Source organism: Adiantum capillus-veneris, chromosome 15, assembly GCF_014529385.1.
Source record: "Adiantum capillus-veneris isolate H3 chromosome 15, ASM1452938v2, whole genome shotgun sequence".
Classification (NCBI taxonomy): Eukaryota; Viridiplantae; Streptophyta; class Polypodiopsida; order Polypodiales; family Pteridaceae; genus Adiantum; species Adiantum capillus-veneris.
The window spans coordinates 28,454,942-28,477,248 of NC_140945.1; the positions used below are offsets into that span (position 1 = coordinate 28,454,942).

A 22,307-nucleotide genomic window follows, 5' to 3' on the forward strand; every position below is an offset into this window, starting at 1 on the left:
TGAAGAAGAGGCCAACCCTCAAGAAGACATGTATTTTTCTCGGTGATGATGTCACGTGACACATCCCAACCCTATGTGTCCGTGGACAAGCTACACCACAGCAGGGTTCAGTCAAGTTCAGTCAAGTCTAGATTAGCACTGATCTGGCACTTTTGTGAGTCTATTCGTAGACCGTGCATGCCCAGTCACTTAGCATAGATGCATATCCTCCGGTTGCACACAGCATGACCATCAGAATTCCCATCAGAATCCATTAGCATCAGTTAGGGGATTTTTCAAGTGACTTTATCCCATTTTCCCTATTTTTGACATTTTTCACTTATTTATTAAGTGACTTTTGTTGGGTAGTCAGTAGGGCAAATTGGGTAAGTTAATATATAAGCAAACCCAAGTTAGCACTCCACAACAGAAGAGGCAACAAGAGCTTCCCGCTCAACAGGCAACTTCTCAACAGTACCCCCCCTCATGACCCCCCATCGCCATACCTCCCACTCTTGGCGTTTTTGTCCAGATCAGCCAGCGCTTGAAGCTTCCCCCCTTCTGGCGGTAATTCCCCTGCAGATCAGCCCCCACAAGCCAGCGTTTTTGGCATTGGACCACCAGCAGCCACAGCGTTTTTACTTCAGCCTTTCAGCCTCAAAAACGCAGCAGACTTCATCAGCAAGGCAGCGTTTCCTTCAGCAACTGCAGCCAAGTTATCCCAGCTTGATGAGGAATCACCAACGCTAAGGAGGGCTGCCATACCACGTTTTTAAGTGTCCAATAGGCCTGCTGTCCAGTGTTTTCAGCAGATGCTTAAAGCCATAAAACGCAGCCTGAAGGTGCCTAACATCAGCGTTTTGTGTCTTCAGCAAGATCCCCGACAAAGCCTTCAAAATCAGCCATGAAACAGCAAGAAAACAGTCATTTCCAGCCATGAAGACAACCCCGAATTCAGCCCTAGAAGATCCCAGATTTCAGCCAAGTCGCCGTCGTCGTCATCGACATAGTCCCATTGCATCTGCATTGTACGCATTTGTGCAATCAAGTTAGACCACTCTCGCCGACGAGAGTGGGGCCTTCGGAGGAGGGTTTTACAACCTCTCGGGTGTCGTATCTCTTCTCTCTCCTTCTCTCAGTCTCATCCACTTGCACGCACAATCCACACTTTGTTCGTGACCACAGCACTCTACAAGACAGAAAGCTCTCTCTTTCCATAAGAACTAAAAGGAACCTTGAGCAGGAAGGATCACTAATCTTGAGAAAATACAACATTCATTCCGCTGCACCTAACAGATGATCTCACCCTCTCGCAACTAGCTCACATAAGAGAGGTGATGCCAGAGATTACAGCAGCCACGGAGAAGGGAAAGACTGCCTTCTATAGAGAGTAGAGCGACACTCTACATGACGGTGTAGAGACCTATGGGACCATACTGAAGATGGCAGCCTGGAATTGTAATGAATCTTATAGGTTGGATGTGGGCGCCTTTGAGGATACCTTTCGGGACAGGGACATTATATTCTTCTCAGAGACACGTCAGGCCCCTCGACAGATGATGCCACATGTGACACGATATAGATGGGAGACAGCTTGCCGGACTGACACACAATCTGAGCATGGGAGCAAAGGATCGGGGGGAGTAGTAGTATTATTCAGAGAGGAGCTACATCTACTTCTACACATTGTACGAAGAGACGATCATGCTAGATACATGTGGGTGAGGCTGAGGGACGGAGGGACGACACAGGCAAATTTTTATACATTGCCATATGCTACTTTCCCCCCAGTACATCAGTCTATGCTGGGCCTAGAGGTCATTCACCTTTCTCAATCCTAGACAATGACATATGGGAGTTTTCCAAGGATGGTGACATCATCCTCCTAGGGGACTTCAATGCCCGGACGGGCAATGCTCAGACAGCCTTCTATGACACTTCAGAGGAGATGCTTAGAGAACTAGATGTAGGAGATTTGGGGCATGATAGACATTCACAAGGTAGGGAGCAGACAAACTATGGGAGACATCTCACGGAGATGGTGACTACACATGGTCTCGCGATACTTAATGGCCTACAACATTTTCCTAGAGCGGCTGGTTTCACATGCTTTCCACATAGGCATGGGGCCAACACAATGGACTATGTCATGGCACATCCGAGCTTCGTTCCCTGCATTCAAGATTTCACTGTAGGACCAAGACCAATGGGTGTAGCAGTGGATCATGCTCTCTTGACACTTTCCGTCTCCTTTCAGTACAATACAGCCCAGGTGTCAAGAGGGAGGACACATACCCGCTATCCATTTACACCAGAGATTGATTGAGTTTATACAGAGGAGATCTATAGTCGTCTAAGTACAGCAACCAAGCCATGACTCTCAGTGGAGGAGATCACCACTTTACTGACTGAGACATTGCATGATGCAGCAACAGAGGCATACCCACACACTCAGTCTAATCCGAGACGCCCTTCTGGGAGCATGCCTCAGAACAGTTTCGTAAGACGAGGAGTGTAGAGAGACGAGAGCACAGCTTCAGAGAGATCTTATCCTAGGGGTCATCAATCACAAACAGTCTCCGATAGCCTTCAAGCGTCTTGTGCGACGGAAGAAGCGAGCATTCCTAGCTCAAATGGAACGAGACTTATACCAGTTCTTCTTAAGCAGAGACTCGGAAGAGGCATGGCGTTTCTTTCATGACCACTTGTCACCAACGTGTGACTACTATCTATCCTTTTTGTTGATTTCTTTCTTATTATTTATTTACTTTCACTTTTTGGAAACACCCCTCGGGAAATCTAACTGCCCTGCATTGCATAGCTAGTGTGGAACTGTCCAGAGGGAGTCCAGGCCTGAGGGCAAGAGAGCACTAAGGTTGGACAAAAACTATGGTTAGCCAAAGTGGCGTCATTGACTAGCCAAAGTGGAATCCTTTGCTACAGAGGCTACATTTCAGTTCTGGGTGTGGCTGCAGTGTACAAAGGGGGTCGGATGACCTAGAAAGATACAACGGCAGCATCTCCTAAAATTTAGGGAACTGCTATTTTGGGACTTGAAAATGTGTTTGCTTCATTACCTCCGGAATGACAAGGGGAACATTTTCTTACTCTGCTGTGAAGTCAACAAGTCAACTGGGCAACCGGTTGGGAGATTTTTAGGTGGCAACCCCGAAACGGAAAAATGCTTGTAAATGTGCCAAGTGGCACCTTCTGGTGCACTTTCCTCATGCAACAAGAAGTGGCGCTGAATTTTAAGCTGGGAGAGGCTCATTTTCAGATTTTGTCACAGGTTAAGAGCTATGGAGTGCTTACTTTCCCTCCTATGTACAGTGCAGTGCCAGGAGTGATGCCCTGCACGCTACGCACTGCCCTCTCTCTCCCCTATGGCAGTATGTTATGCCCCTCTAGTGGGCTTTTCATTTGACCAATGTACAGTTGTGTGGGTTCATGCGCGATTGCCGAGGCAAGAGCCTCTTGCACAGGTACTGGATTAGCTAGCGGCTAATCCCCTGCAGGTACAGGTGAATTCGGAGAGGTTTCACGCCAGAAATCTCGTCCGTTTCAAAGGGCAAGTAGCCCTACAGGTGCAGGAGCTCGAGGACTTGCTACGGATGCGACCGACACGCGAAACGGAGCCCGAAACAGTAAATTACAGCCTGCTGTGTATTTTTGCAGGTTTAGGGTTTTGGCCCAAAACGGTCCCTAATACCCCCAGGACGTTCGGGGACGCGAGGGGACCGCTGAACAGGTGATCTGGCGCATTTTCGGCGCTGAAAACAGAGAATTCAGCGTGCTGCAGATTCTCGCCAGGTTTTGCAAAGTGCCTGTATGCGTCGGGAAAGTCATTCAATGCGTGGGAATACTGACTGTGAAGGATCCTAGTACAGTTATGCTGCCGAAATTGGGCCGGAACAGTTGAAATTCAGCCGAGCTTGTGCGGCGCAGCTTGTAGGGAACCACAGCGTTTATTCCCTCTTTTTAACAATAAAGAAATATCGAAAGGGGTGCCTAAGTTAGGGGCCAATCTGGTGTCGGTCTACTCATACAGGTGCAGTCTAGCAGCCTGTATCCCTCTCCCCTTTGTTGTGTCTTGAAAGTACAGGTAAAGTGGGCGACAAATTTAATGGGTGAAAGCTAAATCAAGGTTTGAAGTAAAGTCTACCGTCCTTTTTGAAAGTACAGGCCGGTTTCATGGTTCCATCGACGGGATTAAATCACTTTTTCCCATAGAAGTGAGCCTTGGTCAGTTTGGGCTTGAAGACACAGGGGATCATAGACCAGACACAGGGAATTGCAATTATGGCTGACAGACCAGATGATTGACTGAAGAGGTTTCCTCTTCACAGGGTCAACAGACACATGAAGTGGGTGAGTCTTCAAGACCACCACAGACGGATGATGATATATTCAGGACCCAGTTGGCTACTGCTGTGGCTATGTTCACACAAGTAATGCAGAACCCGAGGTTTTTAGCCTTTCTGCAACCTCCTGTTCCATCTCAGCAAGTTGGGTCACTGGATCACATTCAAAAGCCTGTTAAGGCTCGAGCACAGGTGATTCATACTGCAGAGTCAATGGAAACACCTATACACTTGACGGAGAACATGCAGTCTCCACAACCTGTGCCTAAGGTGCAAGAACAGGTGGCTGAGATACCAGTCTTTCAAGCTGTACCAATTCAGCCAGCCACTTTTCAACAGCCTATAGCTAGTTCTAATGGGCAGGGGAGCAACCTACAGGCTATGCAACAAGTCTTCCCACCACCTTCAGTACACCCTGGCTATTTTGGAGGTGGATCGGTATTCCAGAGCATGGTTGGTCATGCACCTGGAAATCAGTTTTACATGCCGGGAACAGTGTTCGGGAGTGCTCAAACGATGATGCCCAACCCCATGTATGGTGTCACGGGCATGCTACCGGGGTTTCAAAGCACTCAGGGTCAAATTGGGATGCCACAGGCAAATTTTGGCATGGCTGGAATTACAAATCAGCAGCCAAATATGGCATTTCCAGGTCAACTTAATTGCGGTCAGGGAACACAAATGAACCCTAACAGTGTTCCCATGTTTCAGTCACTTCCATATGACAACTTAACGCTGCTGGAGAGGCCAACTCCGTACAAAGAAGGTGGCAAAGGTGTGACTTTCACGACCTTTACAGGGTTTGATGACAGGAAGAAGGCTCTCTCATTCCTCCAGCAGTTTGACAAGGCCTATGCATGGGGAAACTTTATAGAGGCTTCAAAGGTCCGCAAGGCAACCACTTTCTTGACAGGGAATGCGGGACAATTGTGAACAACTTTATTGCTTCAAGGGCAAGCTCCGTCCACATGGATTTACTTCAAGCAGATTTTTGCAACAGCATGGTTATCTGATGACTTTGAAGCAGATGTCATGACAGAATGGCACCAGCTTAATGCTGCCACTTACAAGAATCTGGATGACTACAATCGGAAGTTTTGGAAAGCTCTACTTCCAGTAACTTCCTGTAGGTTTGTGCCATTGACAGAATAGATTGAGAAATACTGTTGTGGCCTACCCAAAGAATTGAGAAAGTACTGCACGAAGACCAAAGTCACTACCTTGACGTAGCTCATCGAGGTAGCAAACACTGGCAATGGTTTTCTCAAGGGAGAAGATTGTGAATTCAATACTGGCGTCAAGGAAGGATCAGCCAAGAAAAATTCAGCGAAGAAGTATGTTCCCAAGGAGGTTCCTAAAGTGACTCAGGAGCCGGCCAACGCAAAGAAAGACAAAGCTACGGCTGAATCATAAAAGGGACCAACGAAAAAATGGAAAAGACGTTTTCCTCGCAAGTCGGAAGAACAAAAGAAGGTCCTGAGGTCAGAGAACAAATGCTTCATCTGTGAGCAGCCTGCCCACATTGCTTACAATTGTCCTACAAAGAAAAGGCCAGCTGATTCTGAAGACAAGGAGGACAAGAAAGGAAAGAAGCCCATGGCTGGTCTAATGCCAGATATGGTGGGCGATAAGCCAAATTCAGATGCAAGTGAGATTTGCAGAGCATGGGAAAAGATCAAGGATCAAACAGTGCTTATCTTCTTTGATCCAGGTGCCAAAGCCAACTTCATTTCCCCAGAATTGGCTTCAAAGTTGGGAATCAGACCTGAAGAGATGGGGTATACAGCACAGGCAGGTTTGGCATGTCCTAGCCATACAGAGGCTGTGACACCCATCATTGGAAAGTTGCGCCTACATATCCAGTCCTATGTAGATGCTGAAGAATTTTACATCATGCCACTGGACGGATGTGATGTGTTGCTAGGTATTCCTTGGTTATTTTGTGTACAGGGAATCATGGATGCCTACAACAAAAAGATCACTGTACAGAGCAGGGAAAAGACTCACATTCTGGATGTAAAGCTTAAAGGGGAGTCTATTCCCACTGTATCAGCTTCTGCTATTACTTCTGTAATGAAAAAGCATCTTTCTGCGTACTTGGTTTTTGCACGTTAAGTGTCAGATTGTGATGAATCAAATTTATCTGTGCTAGATAAAGAAAGGTCAATGTTTTTACAACAGTATAGTGACTGTTTTTCCGATTCATTACCGTCTCAATTACCACCAGCGAGACCCGAGGACCATGCGATAGATTTGGTGCCAGGCACTTGCCCACCAAATAAGCCTCCGTACAGGGTTAGTGCGGCTCAGCAGAAAGAGATAATGGGCCAAGTACAGGAGCTGTTAGAAAAGGGGCTGATTCAGCCCAGTTCATCCCCATTCTGTTCTCTAGTGTTGTTGGTGCAGAAAAAGGATGGCTCATGGCGTATGTGCATCGACTACCGTGCACTGAACAAGAATACCATCAAGAATAGGTTCCGTATACCTAGAATTGATGATATTATGGACAAACTAGAAGGAGCAGCTATGTTTAGCAGGATAGATCTAAAGAGTGGGTACCATCAGATCCGCATTTGATCAGAGGATGTGCACAAGACTGCTTTTAGAACAACGTTTGGCCTTTACGAATTTTTAGTGATGCCCTTTGGTCTCACGAATGCTCCTGCTACGTTCAATAGGATGATGGACAGAATTTTCTGTCCACACCAGCAGTTTGTTGGTACATTCTTTGATGACATGATAGTCTACTCAAAGAATGAAGAGGAGCATAGGCATCACTTGGCCATTGTGTTCAAAGAGCTACGCAGTCAAAGGTTGCTCATAAATGCAAAGAAAAGTGATTTTTTTCTGGAAGAGATCCACTTTCTGGGACACATTGTCTCAAAGGATGGTGTCAGAATGGATCCTGCAAAAGTTGAACCGATCAAGTCATGGCCAAATTTGAAGACGGTGCACGATGTCCGAAGTTTCTTGGGACTATGCTCCTATTACAGAAGATTTATCCGAAATTTCGCTGAGATTGCTTCACCGTTACATGCTCTTCAAAAGAAGGCAGTCACCTTTAGATGGACACAGAAAGAGATTTCAGCTTTTAATCTCTTAAAGGAAAAGATGACTTCAAATCCAGTCATTGTGTTGCCAGATCTAAGGAAGTCATTTGTGGTCCAGTGTGATGCCTGTGGTAGTAGCATTGGTGCAGTGCTCATGCAAGATGGCAGGGTAGTAGCCTATGAGAGCACAATTTTGCAAGGGCGAGAGATGACCATGCAGGTCTATGAGAAAGAGTTACTGGATGTGATTCATGCGCTCTTAAGTTGGAAACACTACCTGCTAGGTGCAGATTTCGTTGTCCAAACGGACCATCAGACCTTGCGATACTTCTTGACATAGACAAAGTTATCTGAGAAGCATATGCGATGGGCAAATATCTTGTCCATGTTCCATTTTCAGATTGTGCATGTGGAAGGCAAGAAGAACGTTGTGGCTGATGCTTTGTCAAGGAAGCCACAAATTTCAGCTGTGTCAATTCCTTATCATCATGAACTTGATGATATGAGAGAGCAGTATGCAAATGATGAAGATTTTGCAAGGGTCTTCGAGCAGCTAATGGATAGACAACGTCATGAACACTATCTTCTTAAAGACGGGTTCATGATGATGCATGGCAGATTGTGTGTCACAAAGCCATTGCGACGCAAAGTTATGGAAGAGAGTCATCTCCCACCGTATGCAGGGCATCGTGGTATCGATGCTACAGTTAAAACGGTTGAGACATTCTTCTATTGGCCTACATTGAGAAGGGATGTGGATGCCTTTGTGCGAGAATGCCTAATTTGCCAGAAGGTCAAGTTTGACAGGCAAAAGGCACCAAGGTTATTGCAACCACTACCTATTCCAGATAAACCATGGGAAAGTATTGCTATGGATTTTATCTTTGATCTTCCGAGACCGCAGACAGGAAACGATGGTATTTGGACCATTATTTGCAGATTCAACAAGCAGGCTCATTTTATTCCTGTCAGGAAGAAGATAAAGCCAGATCAGATGGCACGCTTGTTTATGAGCAATATTTTCAAGTATCATGGCATGCCACAGTCGATTGTTAGCGACCGTGATCCATGCATGACAAATTTGTTCTGGAGAGGCTTGTTTGAGAATATGGGCACAACGCTCAAATTCTCTTCGTCATTTCATCCTCAAACAGATGGGCAGTCAAAAGAGGAAAATTCTACTGTCCTAGATCTGCTGAAGTGTTATGTGTCAGAGCATAAAGGAAAGTGGGAGCAGTATTTGCCATTGGTGGAGTATGCATACAATAATACAGTGCATTCATCAACTAGCAAGGCACCTTTTGAGATAATTGAAGGTGGCAAGAAAGTTCCTCCCATACTACATACAAAGGACAAGATATTTGAAGCAGATAAGTATGTTCAGGACATGGATGAAATGTACAAGAAGGTCAAAGTGGCCTTAGAAAAGACTCAGGCAAAGCAAAAGAAAGCAGCTGATCGTCACCGTCGTGAAGTAGTATATTCACTTGGTGATTGGGTGCTTTTACGCTTTGAAAAGGCAAGGTTAAAGAAGATGAAGGGCAAGGAAAGACTGTGTCCAAAGCTCAGCATGCGTTACTATGGGCCTTTTCAAGTGTGCGAGATAATCAGTGATGTTGCATATAGGCTGAAATTGCCTGATAGTTGGAAGATTCACAATGCGTTTCATGTGAGTCTTCTCAGACCCTATGTGGGTGATGTGCCAGAGGATATACCAGCTGAAGATCAGCCGGAAGTCGAGGAACTTGACAAGATCTTGGTCCCCGAACAGATTTTGGCACACAAAGAAAGGAAAGTGAAAGGCAAGGTTGCTACGCGTTACTTGGTAAAGTTTAGAAACTATCCACCAATGGATGCTAAGTGGATGGAAGAAGGTGAACTTGCAGAGTCACCAACTGTGTTATAACTTTACCTGGAAGCCTTCGATTTGCAACCTACCTTGACCCCTTGAGTTTTAAATCTACATGGATTGTCAGTGTGACAATGGCTTCTGAAACAAATGATGTACATGGTATCTAAAGTGAGCTCAAATCAAGTACATGTTACATCAATGTTAGAGTTGTAAAGATTGTCAGTTTGGCAATTGCTCTTATGGAATGTCCAAAAGCTTGGTTAGTGCTATAGAAGTGAGTTCTTCTTGTCAGTTTGTCAAGGATACAGTAATTGCTTCTATTAAAGGGTACATGTGTAACTGCATTCTTAAACTGTCGGTTTGGGTATGCTCGAAAGTGTTACTGGATCCAACGTGTACTATAAGACAGTGGCAAAATGTGTAGCTACCATTTTGTCATTGGAAAGTTAGTGACTCAAAGCAATGGCAGAGTGCGCAGCTACCACTATGTCATTGGGACAGGGTTCACACGCAGGCAATACATGTGTCGACAAGGTGTTGAATACATCAGTGTTGATTGTAAGCATGTACGACATAGATGTAAACGAGGACGTTTGAGATTTCAAGAGGGGGGTATGTCACCAGCGTGTGACTACTATCTATCCTTTTTGTTGATTTCTTTCTTATTATTTATTTACTTTCACTTTTTGGAAACACCCCTCGGGAAATCTAACTTCCCTGCATTGCATAGCTAGTGTGGAACTGTCCAGAGGGAGTCCAGGCCTGAGGGCAAGAGAGCACTAAGGTTGGACAAAGACTATGGTTAGCCAAAGTGGCGTCATTGACTAGCCAAAGTGGAATCCTTTGCTACAGAGGCTACATTTCAGTTCTGGGTGTGGCTGCAGTGTACAAAGGGGGTCGGATGACCTAGAAAGATACAATGGCAGCATCTCCTAAAATTTAGGGAACTGCTATTTTGGGACTTGAAAATGTGTTTGCTTCATTATCTCCGGAATGACAAGGGGAACATTTTCTTACTCTGCCGTGAAGTCAACAAGTCAACTGGGCAACCGGTTGGGAGATTTTTAGGTGGCAACCCCGAAACGGAAAAATGCTTGTAAATGTGCCAAGTGGCACCTTCTGGTGCACTTTCCTCATGCAACAAGAAGTGGCGCTGAATTTTAAGCTGGGAGAGGCTCATTTTCAGATTTTGTCACAGGTTAAGAGCTATGGAGTGCTTGCTTTCCCTCCTATGTACAGTGCAGTGCCAGGAGTGATGCCCTGCACGCTACGCACTGCCCTCTCTCTCCCTATTTTAGTATGTTATGCCCCTCTAGTGGGCTTTTCATTTGACCAATGTACAGTTGTGTGGGTTCATGCGCGATTGCCGAGGCAAGAGCCTCTTGCACAAGTACTGGATTAGCTAGCGGCTAATCCCCCGCCAGGTACAGGTGAATTCGGAGAGGTTTCACGCCAGAAATCTCGTCCGATTCAAAGGGCAAGTAGCCCTACAGGTGCCGGAGCTCGAGGACTTGCTACGGATGCGACCGGCATGCGAAACGGAGCCCGAAACAATAAATTACAGCCTGCTGTGTATTTTTGCAGGTTTAGGGTTTTGGCCCAAAACGGTCCCTAATACCCCCAAGAGGTTCGGGGACGCAAGGGGACCGCTGAACAAGTGATCTGGCGCATTTTCGGGGCTGAAAACAGAGAATTCAGCGTGCTGCAGATTCTTGCCAGGTTTTGCAAAGTGCCCGTATGCGTCGGGAAAGTTATTCAATGCGTGGGAATACTGACTGTGAAGGATCCTAGTACAGTTATGCTACAGAAATTGGGCCGGAACAGTTGAAATTCAGCCAAGCTTGTGCGGGGTAGCTTGTAGGGAACCACAACGTTTATTCCCTCTTTTTAACAATAAAGAAATACCGAAAGGGGCGCCTATGTTAGGGGCCAATTTGGTGTCGGTCTACTCATACAGGTGCAGTCTAGCAGCCTGTATCCCTTTCCCCTTTGTTGTGTCTTGAAAGTACAGGTAAAGTGGGCGACAAATTTAATGGGTGAAAGCTAAATCAAGGTTTAAAGTAAAGTCTACCACCCTTTTTGAAAGTACAAGCCGGTTTCAACACTCCCCTCCCCCAGTGATTACTTCTCCTGATGTGTGGGGTCAACATGCAACATCCTTATATACGGTCCTTGAACAGACACCCCTTCCAGATCCTCTTGAACCATGCCCATCTACGAGTACCTTCTTTACCACTAAGATGGTAAAGACAACCATTGACAAGATGAGGACCAGGAGGGCATATGATCATGATGGTCTAGTAGCAGAGCACTTTATACATGCTAGTGATATGCTGGCAGAGGTTCTTGCGGTTCTCTTCAATCGTGTCATGTGTGAGGGTCTACCTGAGACTTGGAGACTATCTACTATTGTGCCTATCTTCAAGGCAGGTGATCCTACGGAGCCTAGAAACTACTCTACTATTATGATTGGACACACATTGGCACAGTTGTATGCATCTATCCTTGAGCAGCAATTGAGCATATGGGCAGAGAGTGGGGGTATACGAGCAGCGGGACAGGCCGGTTTTAGGAGAGGCTTCTCCACTCTTGACCATATTTTGACACTCAGAGCCATCATTGAGGAGGGTAGGGCACATGGGAGACGGATTTATTGTAGCTTTGTGGATTTCCGCAAAGCATTTGACATGGTGCCCAAAGCCAAATTGATGCGCAAACTATAGAAGATGGGAGTGCCCATTGAGTTGATTTAGGGGATCATGGCTCTCTACAGATCAGTGGTGGGACATGTACGCACTCCAGAGGGGATATCTAATTTAGTTCACTCCACTATTGGTGTGAAACAAGGTTGTCCATTGTCTCCTACTATATTTGGTATGTATATGGATAAGGTTTCTGATTACATTGACAAAGAGGGTGACAGAGGTGACCAGCTGGCACGGACATGGATTCCATTGTTGTAATATGCTAATGATATTGTGTTGATCTCTGACTCACCGAAGGGAATACAGCGACGCTTGGATGCATTACATAACCTTGCGGAGGATAGTGGATTGTGTGTAAACCTTGGTAAAACCAAGGTTATGGTATTTAACACCACACCGTAGTGGATCAGGAGAATAGCACCTACATTCACTTATGGTTAGGAGATTGTGGAGTACACAGATGCATACACTTATCTTGGGGTAGTCTTCACTAGGCCAAAGTTTTCTTTGAAGAGAGCAGCAGAGACTAGACTCACTAGAGCGTATGCGGCCTTGGGAGGATTGGAAAGGATGTGTTCGCAGATTCAATTCCAGGAACCCCGAACAAAGCTTTGCCTCTTTGATACCTTGGTAGCTTCAGCTATGCTCTACGGGGTTCAGGTTTGGGGACCTTGTGTGGGTCAGGATGGGTGGAGAGGTATGGAGAGGCCCTTGGTATCTATGATCTCTTGGCTGATTAGAGCCAAGGCCTCCGTGACACACAAGATCATTAGAGCGAAGTTAGCAGTCCCCCCTATGGAGATAAGAGGCGCTTACCGGATCAGTCTCCTTTATGCACAACTTATGGGATACTACCAGAGACAGGTATGACAGATTGGCCCTCGAGTCCTCCAGACCATTAGCTTTACAAGGGGACACATCATGCTGGTATGCACAGATGTCATCATGGTTCCAAATACATGGCTTCAGCATGGACAGCTTGCCTCCCTTCTAGTACTCCCTTGATGCACTTCGTTGTCTCTTACACGGGTGGAGATTACTAGACTCATTCGCCAAGACCTGACCCAGTTGACACCAAGAGGACATGAATAGCGCGACACAGGAGTTGGGCACGAAGAAAGCTTTCTGTCACACAAGATGGGGACCAAGTGCCAACGGAAAAGACCAGACTAAACAGACTTTTAGCACTTCAATAACAACTGAAACTGAAAGAGAGAGAGAACATGCAACACGGAGTGGCCGAATTCCACCCCAAAGAGTATTGGCCCCAAACCTTGGCGCCCCTTTCGGTATTTCTTTATATTACTTGAACTCGGTACAGTGTCGGTACTCGCGCTCTGCACCTTCTCACCGAAGCGTGCCACAAAATGAGCCCTCTGCACATATTTAAAGGCCCTTGGCCTATGAAAAGCAGTTTACATGAAAAGCCTTCAAACTCAAAAGCAACTGGCCCAAAAGCTACCAGCGCAAAAGCTCAAATCAGTACAGCTCTGCCACATCAGCAGTCAACGTAAAACGCGGAAATGTATACAGCTCTGCCACGTCAGTAGGTAAACGCAAAATCCAAAAATCCGTACAATCTGCCACCTCAGCACGCCAACGCAAAATCCGAAAATCCGTACTTCTCTGCCACGTCATCAGCTGGTTACGCTGTCTTTTGTGTGTGAAGGTCCAGCTTTATTTTAGAGCCTTTATGTCACTTGGGCCCCATCGGACGCGGTCCCATAAGTTGGTGGGAACTTCTTTCGCTTCTTCTTCTTCTACTACTTCTAATTCTTAGGGTTTAGGCCCCTCAGCCGTGATCTGAAGGTTGGCTCCGTTCTATAAAGACTTGACAAGTCAACAGTTTGTGATATCCCCCCTCCTTGAAAGAAAGTAATCAACCGCGATTATAGCATATCTGCAAAACAACTCAAGTAAGCTCAAAAATTTCCAAGGGTCATTCCGAGGGACAATCAATTTTCTCATTCCAAATCGGAGATCTTGATTTCTTGGGTCGTTGGCTTCCCAGAAGAATCTCATCCAAGAAAGAGTCTCATTCCAGATCGGAACTCTTGATATCCTGGGGTCGTCGACTTCCCAGAAGTATCTCATCCAATAAGGAATATTCAGTGGTTGGCACATCACAATGCAACACAAATGTTCACATATGCATGTTACAAGACAGAGAAACATAAAGTCGCCGATGAACACCCCCCCCGTAAATAACCATCTAGGTTCGGGCCATGAGTTGTTCAACGACTCCCTCACACTCCTCCCGCAAATAACCTAAAAAGGTCTGGGCCATGAGATATAGAGGCCTTTTACAACCAAACGTCCCCAAGACCGCAGTCTGCATCGTTTGGAGGTGTTAAGAGAGTAACCACTACTCATACTTCTTAATACTCCCCCCATAAATAACCATCCAGGTCCGGGCCATGAGTAAAAACAGCACTTTTCAATCATTCAATACCCCCCCCCCCCCCCCCCCCCCCCCCCCGCAAATAACCACAAGGGTCTGGGCCATGATTATGAACAAGCATTCTCAAACATCATTTCTCACTACTCCACCCGGGAGTAGAAATTACCGATCATTGAAACCAGTATTAAAACCAGAGTCAAACAATTCAAATCGGCACCAAGACAAGTTTAAAACAGATACCATCCATTTCAAACGATCACCAAACAAGTTTCAAAAAAATTCTCAGACAAAATTCAAACTTTTTATAAAAAAAATCTCGACATCAACCGAGCTCGAAAAAACAATTGACTTTCCATCCTGAAATCTGCACCAAAAATTAGGGTTAACTTCCTACCATAAGGTCGTAGCCGACCACAGCATCGACCATCAGCTCTTAGACAGACAGTGTGATGGGTAAGATGCTATGGTGGGTGCAGCCTGTCAGGCACCATAGACGAGAGAGAGAGAGAGAGAGAGAGAGAGAGAGAGAGAGACAGAGAGAGAAGATAAGGATGCACATGAAGCACACGAGAGATATCACTTAGAGTTCTTTTAGCCTTTATAGGCTTCAAATACAAAGAGGTGGTTCACACCTGGTCGCCCAATTTGGGCTAATCCCAACAATCATCCCCTTCAGCCAAACTTTGCATAATTGCCATCATACGCCCCCTTGAACTTAATTCTTCACTCTCATGAGACAACGAGTTTTTGGTATACTCGCAAACCGTGAGATTTAGGTTTTCTCACAACCTGGTGCTACTTTTGCGCTACCATCATGCGCGTTTATGGTTTACGCCGAGACCCTAGAGTTTTTGGTATACTCTAGCTAATCTCGGGTTTAGGTTTACCCGTTAACCTGAAGCACACGAAAAAGAGAGATATCACTTAGAGTTCTTTTAGCCTTTATAGGCTTCAAATAAAGAGGTGGTTCACACCTGTTCACCCAAGTTGGGTTGATCCCAACACAGTGTTCCTCTGGCGGCGATGGTCGTCCCAAGTCATAGCAATCATACCGGACCTCCAAGGTTATCAGCTCGAATACTTAAAAGAGACACCACTGTGAGATGTCGAGAAATTTCAAGTTATAATCTGTTTAGGGTTTCCATGGCAAGCATTTCGAGATACCCCACTCTGCAAGAAGCTGCCAGAAACCATATAACTACGGGCAAAAAAATTCTTGAAAGCTTGCCAAGTCCTTGGAGCATGCGGCTTGGTAGCTATAGACATCCACCACTGCATGGCACTGCCTCTAAGAAAAACAGCGGCTTGAAAAAAAATCCTTGATCCAAGAATAATCATTATGGCTTATGCCCTGTAAGACATGAGCGATGAAGAGGGACGCGCGCTCGATGCGCGATAAAGTAAGGGTGGGAGTCGCTAATAAGTCTGGGGTCGGGACACGCAGATTCTTTCATAAAATTCCAGTAGCCTTTTGGAAGGACCGGTTTGCTCTATCTGCTCTTTTGTAGGACCGGTATGCTTTTAGAAAAGCACGCGCCTAATGCTTTGATACCACTGTCACAAGACAGCACCACGTGCCAACAGAAAAGAACAGACTGAACAAACTTAAGCACTTCAATGACAGCTCAAACTGAAAGAGAGAGAACACGCGACACGGAGTGGCCGAATTCCACCCCAAAGAGTATTGGCCCAAAACCTTGGCGCCCCTTTTGGTATTTCTTTATATTACTTGAACTCGGTACAATGCCGCTACTTGCGCTCTGCACCTTCTCACCGAAGCGTGCCAGAGAACGAGCCCTATGCACATATTCAAAGGCCCTTGGCCTACGAAAAGCAGTTTACATAAAAAGCCTTCAAACTCAAAAGCAACTGGCCCAAAAGCAGATGCCCAAAAGCTGCCAACGCCTGACAGCTCTGCCACGTCAGCAGTCAGCGTAAAACACGAAAATGCGTACAACCTGCCACGTCAATAGGCCAACGCAAAATCGGGAAATCCGTACTTCTCTACCACGTCATCAATTGGTTACACTGACTTTGGTGTGTGTGAGGGTCCAGCTTTATTTTGATGCCTTTATGTCACTTGGGAAGGGGTCCCATAAGTTGGTGGGAACTTCTTTCGCTTCTTCTTCTTCTACTGCTTCTGCTTCTTAGGGTTTAGGCCCCTCGGCCGTGATTTGAGGTCGGCTCCGTTCTTTAATACTTGACTCATCAACAATTTGTGACACTTTCTATAGAAAGCATCTTCTTCAACTCACAGGGGATGGGTTAGTGATTCGTCCCAGCTATATGGATACACATCTATCTCATGGGTTACGGTGTGCCATTGGAAATCACAAAAGTATGGTCTCAATAAGTCATTTGTATCTATGTGTTATGACCTTTCTTGCGGGTACATGCGATGATAAAAGCGTGCTAACAACACAAGATCATCAATGGCATGTATATATGGCATGCAATCGAGGACGTTTGCGATTGCAAGAAGGGGGTATGTCACGAGGATGTGGCAACTGCTAGCCTTAGTTATTGGTTTCTTTCCCTTGATTTTTGTTTAATTTTTGGGACCCTCTTTTTGAAGCTACAAATGGCCGGACATTGTATGGCCAGTGTGAAACGGCCAACGATCGAGAGTTTCACCCGCAAACGGGAAGGCCTTGTCGTCACGAGTTGGTCAGGCCGACCGGCATTGGAATCGGAGCAGTAAAAGTATATCTAGGCTCTATTCAAAGTTCGAAGAGAAGATCACCAAATAACTAGGCTACATTGCATTTTTGGATGTGGTCTCAGTGGTGATAGATGGTCAGATGACCACTGGAAGTGCCATGGAAGCATCTCCTAAAATTGCTATTTTGGGCCATGAAATCTGTTTGCGTCATTAGCTCCGGAATGACAAGAGGAACATTTTATTACTCTGCCGCTAAGTCAATTGAGCAACCGGTTGAGATATTTTTAGACCAGAAGGTGCAAAACGGGAAAACCATGCATGAGTGCCATTTGGCACATTTTTGGGCACTTTCCAGCTTGAGAGAGAGAGGCGTTGAAACTAAACGTGGGGCTGCATTTTCAGCCGTATGGTGGTACCAACGCTACTGTGTGCTTGCCTACCCACTATGTAGAGTGAAGTGCAAGAACTGAAGCCTTGCACAGCATTCACTGGCTCTCTCTGTCCCTCCGTTCAGTTATGTGATGCCCTACAAGAGGGCTCTTCCCTATGTATAGTTGTGTGGGTTCATGCACGATTGCCGAGGCAAAAGCCTCTTGCACAGGTACTGGACTAGCTAGTTGCTAATCCCCCGCAGGTACAGGAGAATTCGGAGAGAAATCTTGTCCGATTCAAAGAGCAAGTAGCCCTACAAGTGCGGGAGCTTGAGGACTTGCAAAAGCCTCGTGCACAGGTACTGGACTAGCTAGTTGCTAATCCCCCGCAGGTACAGGAGAATTCGGAGAGAAATCTTGTCCGATTCAAAGGGCAAGTAGCCCTACAAGTGCGGGAGCTTGAGGACTTGCTACGGATGCGACCGGCTTGCGAAACGGAGTTCAAAACAGGGAAATCCTGCTGTGTATTTTTGCAGGTTTACAGTTTCGGCCCTAAACAATCCCTAATATCCCCAGGAGGTCCAGGAACGCGAGGGGACCGCTGTGCGAGTGATTTGGCGCATTTTCAGGGCAGAAAACGGAGAATTCAGCGTGCTGCAGATTCTCGCCAGGTTTTGCAAAGTGTCTATGTGCGTCGAGAAAGCCACTTTTTGCGTGGGATACTATCTGTGAAGCGTCCTAGTAGCGTTATGTTGCCGAAATCGGGCCATAACAAGTCATTTTCAGCCCGGATTATGCGGGGCAGCTTGTAGGAAATCATAGGTTTTATTCCCTCTTTGAATACAACAAAGAAATAGCGAAAGGGGCACTAGTCTGTGGGGCCAACAGGTGACGGCATCTGCTTGGTAGCGCTCTATCTTCCAAGCCGTGTGTGTTTGAAGCATCAATTCCCGTTACACGTTTTTATTTGCAAAGTTTCTCTCTGTCCTAAAGTCTAAAGAAAAGTTTCAGGTGAAAACCTACGTCCCGTTGCCGGGAAAGAATCACTTTTTCTTGAAGATGTGAGCCTCGGTTGGTTTGCGGCGAAGACACAGAGTATAGGAACAAGGGATTACACTATGGCCGACAAAGGGAAAGGCATCATGGAAGAGGGTTCCTCTTCACAAGACAGGTAGGCAATTCCTATAGTGTTTGAGGTTGGCGAGAGTTCATGGCCACCTCTGTCTGTACCTCTTGTTGATATGAATGCTCCACCACTACGTGGCTTTATGACTCAGCAACTTGAAGATGGTTGCCGCTGTGAATTTGTTTTCTTGACTGGTGCAGAACACAAGGCTTATGGAGTTTTTGCAAGCGCCACCAGTGCCACAACAGACAAGGCAACTGGTGGTGTTTCTCAACAGATGGTTGCATGACCTCTCCTTACATTGCTACCACCTCCACTACCACCGCAAATGTTTTAGTCTTCAGAGTTGGAATAATTATGGCTAATATACATATTACCCACCGCCAGCGGTTCCTCCTCCTCCTCAACCAAAGGCTTCTAAGGAGGGTGGCTCCATAGTCAAGTTCTTTACCTTCTCTGGAGTTAAAAATAGAAAGAAAGATTTCCAGTTTCTACAACAGTTTAATAACTTCTATTCCCTCAGTCATTACACACAGAAGATCCAAAATTCTCAAGAAGCGATACTTCTAATGACAATGCTATGCAATGGTGGAGTTCATTATCTACCAAACCTCATGCTCTAAGGACATGGCAAGCTTTTAAGAACATATTTGCTCGTAGTTACCGCACATCCCTCATCGAAGTACAACTCGTTGCAAATTGGGAAAATTTAAAGATAATTTCCAACGACACTTTGGAGGACTATAATCAAAGACTTTGGGATGCGTACCTACCAGTTTCATCCTTTAAAAATTTGACTCTGGAGGATCAGTGTAAGAGATCCACAATTGGGTTACTTCACCACTTCAGGAGTATTGCATTTCAAAACACATTTCAACTATGCAAGAACTTATGGACCATGCATCAGTTAATTACAAGGTGCTGAAAGGTAACCTAGTTTTCGAGCCTGAAAAGACCAAAGAACATCCTAGGGAGCAAAGCCTACAAAACCAATCTACCTCTAGAGATCAACACAGTCCAGCATAACAACGACCTCGACTCACTCCAAAGCAAAGGGAAAATCTTCAACGAGGGGGCAAATGCTATGGATGCTTCCAGACTGGGCATACTTTCAACACTTGTCCCGATAGAGCAGCAGGTCAACCGCCAACTGAGTAACCTCCCACCAAAAAAGCAAAGACTACGGTTGAACTTGACGTTTATGCAATAACTCTTCCAGATTCCTCAAAAGAGCTATGTAAGGCCTATTGTCACAAAGTGATGACGTGGCACTAGACCAAATCAACAAGTAATCCTGATCCCTTGTTCGCAAATGAACAATGCTTGCAACACAATGACAATACGATCCACACAAGACAACCCATGAACATCAACGAGATTCTCTTCCAAAGTCCCTAATTTAATAACTCAGTCATGAGATGCTGCCTAAAGAAGGCCGACTTGCCATATGTGCACCTTGTCCCTCAAACAAGGAATGATATATACAAGTTAGCCTTAAATTATAAGCAGTGAGCAGAATCTTAACAAGGAATGATATAAGCTTTCTTTACCTTAACCATACAAAAACTCCAATAGCTGGGACATGAAAAATAACTGGTGATTCAAGACAAAAGTTAAAAACCATCTTCTGCAGTGTAACCTAATCTGAAGTGCTCCTTACATCTAATATGAGGAAAATTTGTTGCAGTCCTTGGGACAGCATTTGTGATCCAGTTTCTGGATACTTTGCTGCTTCCACTGTTCTGCAATGAATACCGCTGATTCAGCTTGTCAACACATTGGGCTTTGCTTGTCCACTCACCATTCAGTACTTCATGTCTCGAACAGCAGTCACATTTGTTAGCAACCAATTGGCCACGTGTGTATCTGTTACTCCAGACTCTTGTATAAGGCTCGATCATCTTATTCATCAGAAAAATGGGAAAAGGTGCTGTATTTTCCGAATTCGAAGGCAATGTTTTTCGCTCTTTATGTTGCGTGCTTCCAGAAAACGCACGAGTAGGTAAGATAGACCCATTTTGCAGGAACGCACGGGAAGAAACTAAAGGCTCCAATGGAATTTGCAAGAGGTCAATTCCTATACAAAATTCCTTCAAGCTCGCTCGTCTGAACATGCTCCCGATCCGCATCAGAGGTGAGAACCCAGTGCAGGAGACCTTGTACTAGCGTTAAGGAAACAATCCCGCGTCTCTGAGCTGCCACTTTGCCGAACTGGGTGAGAGAGAGGGGAGAGAAAGATGCTTCTGCGCTTTTCTTGCTGCTTGCGGACCATCCTATCATACTGCGTGTGGTTGCATGAGCTCCAACAAAGGAGCCGTGTAACGCAAAGCCCTACTTAGCACAACCTCTTCTCAGCTTCCTGAGCATCATCAAAGGATTCGGCGCTCCAAAGCTGGCGCACACAGCGAAAATTTGGTGAGAGACAAGGATTGAGTATGATCTCACGGATTCTCACCTCCTTGTTACTTCAGTGCTCAAAGTAGATATTTATTTTTTTTGGGGTGCAGAAGGTGGACTTTTGCCTGGCTACCCCAAGTTTGAACTTTGGGCTCAGCCACTTGGCGAATTGGAGAGGCATAGGGGGTAAGAGCCTATCTATACTACTCTACTAGTACAGCCGGCCGTCTTCGGCGGCCTCTCCCTCTCTCCCTCTTTATCGCGTGCAAAGGGGCTTGTTTTTGTTTTGGACTTTAGCCTTCAAGTCGCAGATTGTGACACGTGCAAAGGGCTCCCCTTTCCGCCATATTATGTTAGTAGATATATATATATATATATATATATATATATATATATATATATATATATATATATATATATATATATATATATACTACTCTATAACGGCAAAACAAATCCTCTTTTCACGCGTCTCAAAATGCAAGCTGAAGGCTAAACTCCAAAGTGAAACAAATGCAGTTGTCTCCTTCTTTGCAGATGGGGCCCCGCACGTTCAAACTCAACCCGCCTTCTTTGCAAATGGGGTCCCACTCATTTATACTCTCAACTGCGATTCTGCCAACTCAAGCCATCGGTATACATTGCAGCGCTGCAAATAGGGCTCGTATTCATATTCTGAGAGCGAAACAAATTAGCCGATAGAGAGAGAGAGAGCAACTCCCACAACCCTACATTCCCCGCACACAGAGCGAGCCAGCGAGGTAAGCGTTGTCACGTTTGAAATTTGCATGGTGTTGCCTTAGCATTGTGCGCTCATTTGTTTTCTGTATGTACTGCAGGTATTGTGGGAGCTCTTATCTTTGAATGCATCTACAAATTAGCAGGTAATAAGAGGCGCTGCTATCAGAGGCCATCTCTCTCTCTCTCTCTCTCTCTCTCTCTCTCTCTCTCTCTCTCTCTCTCTCTTCGCTTGGCACCAGCAAGTCAGTTGTAGTTATGCGTGTGTGTGGCCGCGTGCACGTGCACCATGGCTGCTATTGAAGACGTGTGTGTGTGTGTGTGTGTGTGTGTGTGTGTGTGTGTGTGTGTGTGTGTGTGTGTGTGTGTGTGTGTGTGTGTGTGTGGAGCCAATGCATGGAGTGCATGTACGAGTTGCTATAGGCCGGGGCAAACACACGAGTTGCTACAGGCCGAGGCAAGCCCAAGTTAGAGCCGTTGCTGCCATTGTGTGAGTGTGTGTAACATTTAATGGCCTAGTAACTTGTGTGTAGCGGAAAATAGCATGAACATAGTGAGCATTTCATTAGAATAGATTCCTAATGAGAATAACAAGAGTGCTTGGTTGGAGAGAGCAACAAAAAGTATAACACCTAGTTAGATAGCATGAACAATACTTCAAAAGA

General features: G+C 45.7%; 1 protein-coding gene across 1 annotated transcript in view; it reads right to left on the reverse strand.

Moving 5' to 3' along the window:
• The window catches only part of LOC147440437 (Cation efflux family protein), a 39,784-nt gene extending 18,813 nt beyond the window's left edge, over positions 1-20,971 (reverse strand). Inside the window, exon 1 of the mRNA XM_086530174.1 lies at positions 20,168-20,971. Within this exon, the coding sequence (XP_086386300.1) occupies positions 20,168-20,636 (469 nt within the window). The 5' untranslated portion in view covers positions 20,637-20,971. The remainder of the gene's footprint in view (positions 1-20,167) is intronic.
• Positions 20,972-22,307: the final 1,336 nt, after the last annotated feature.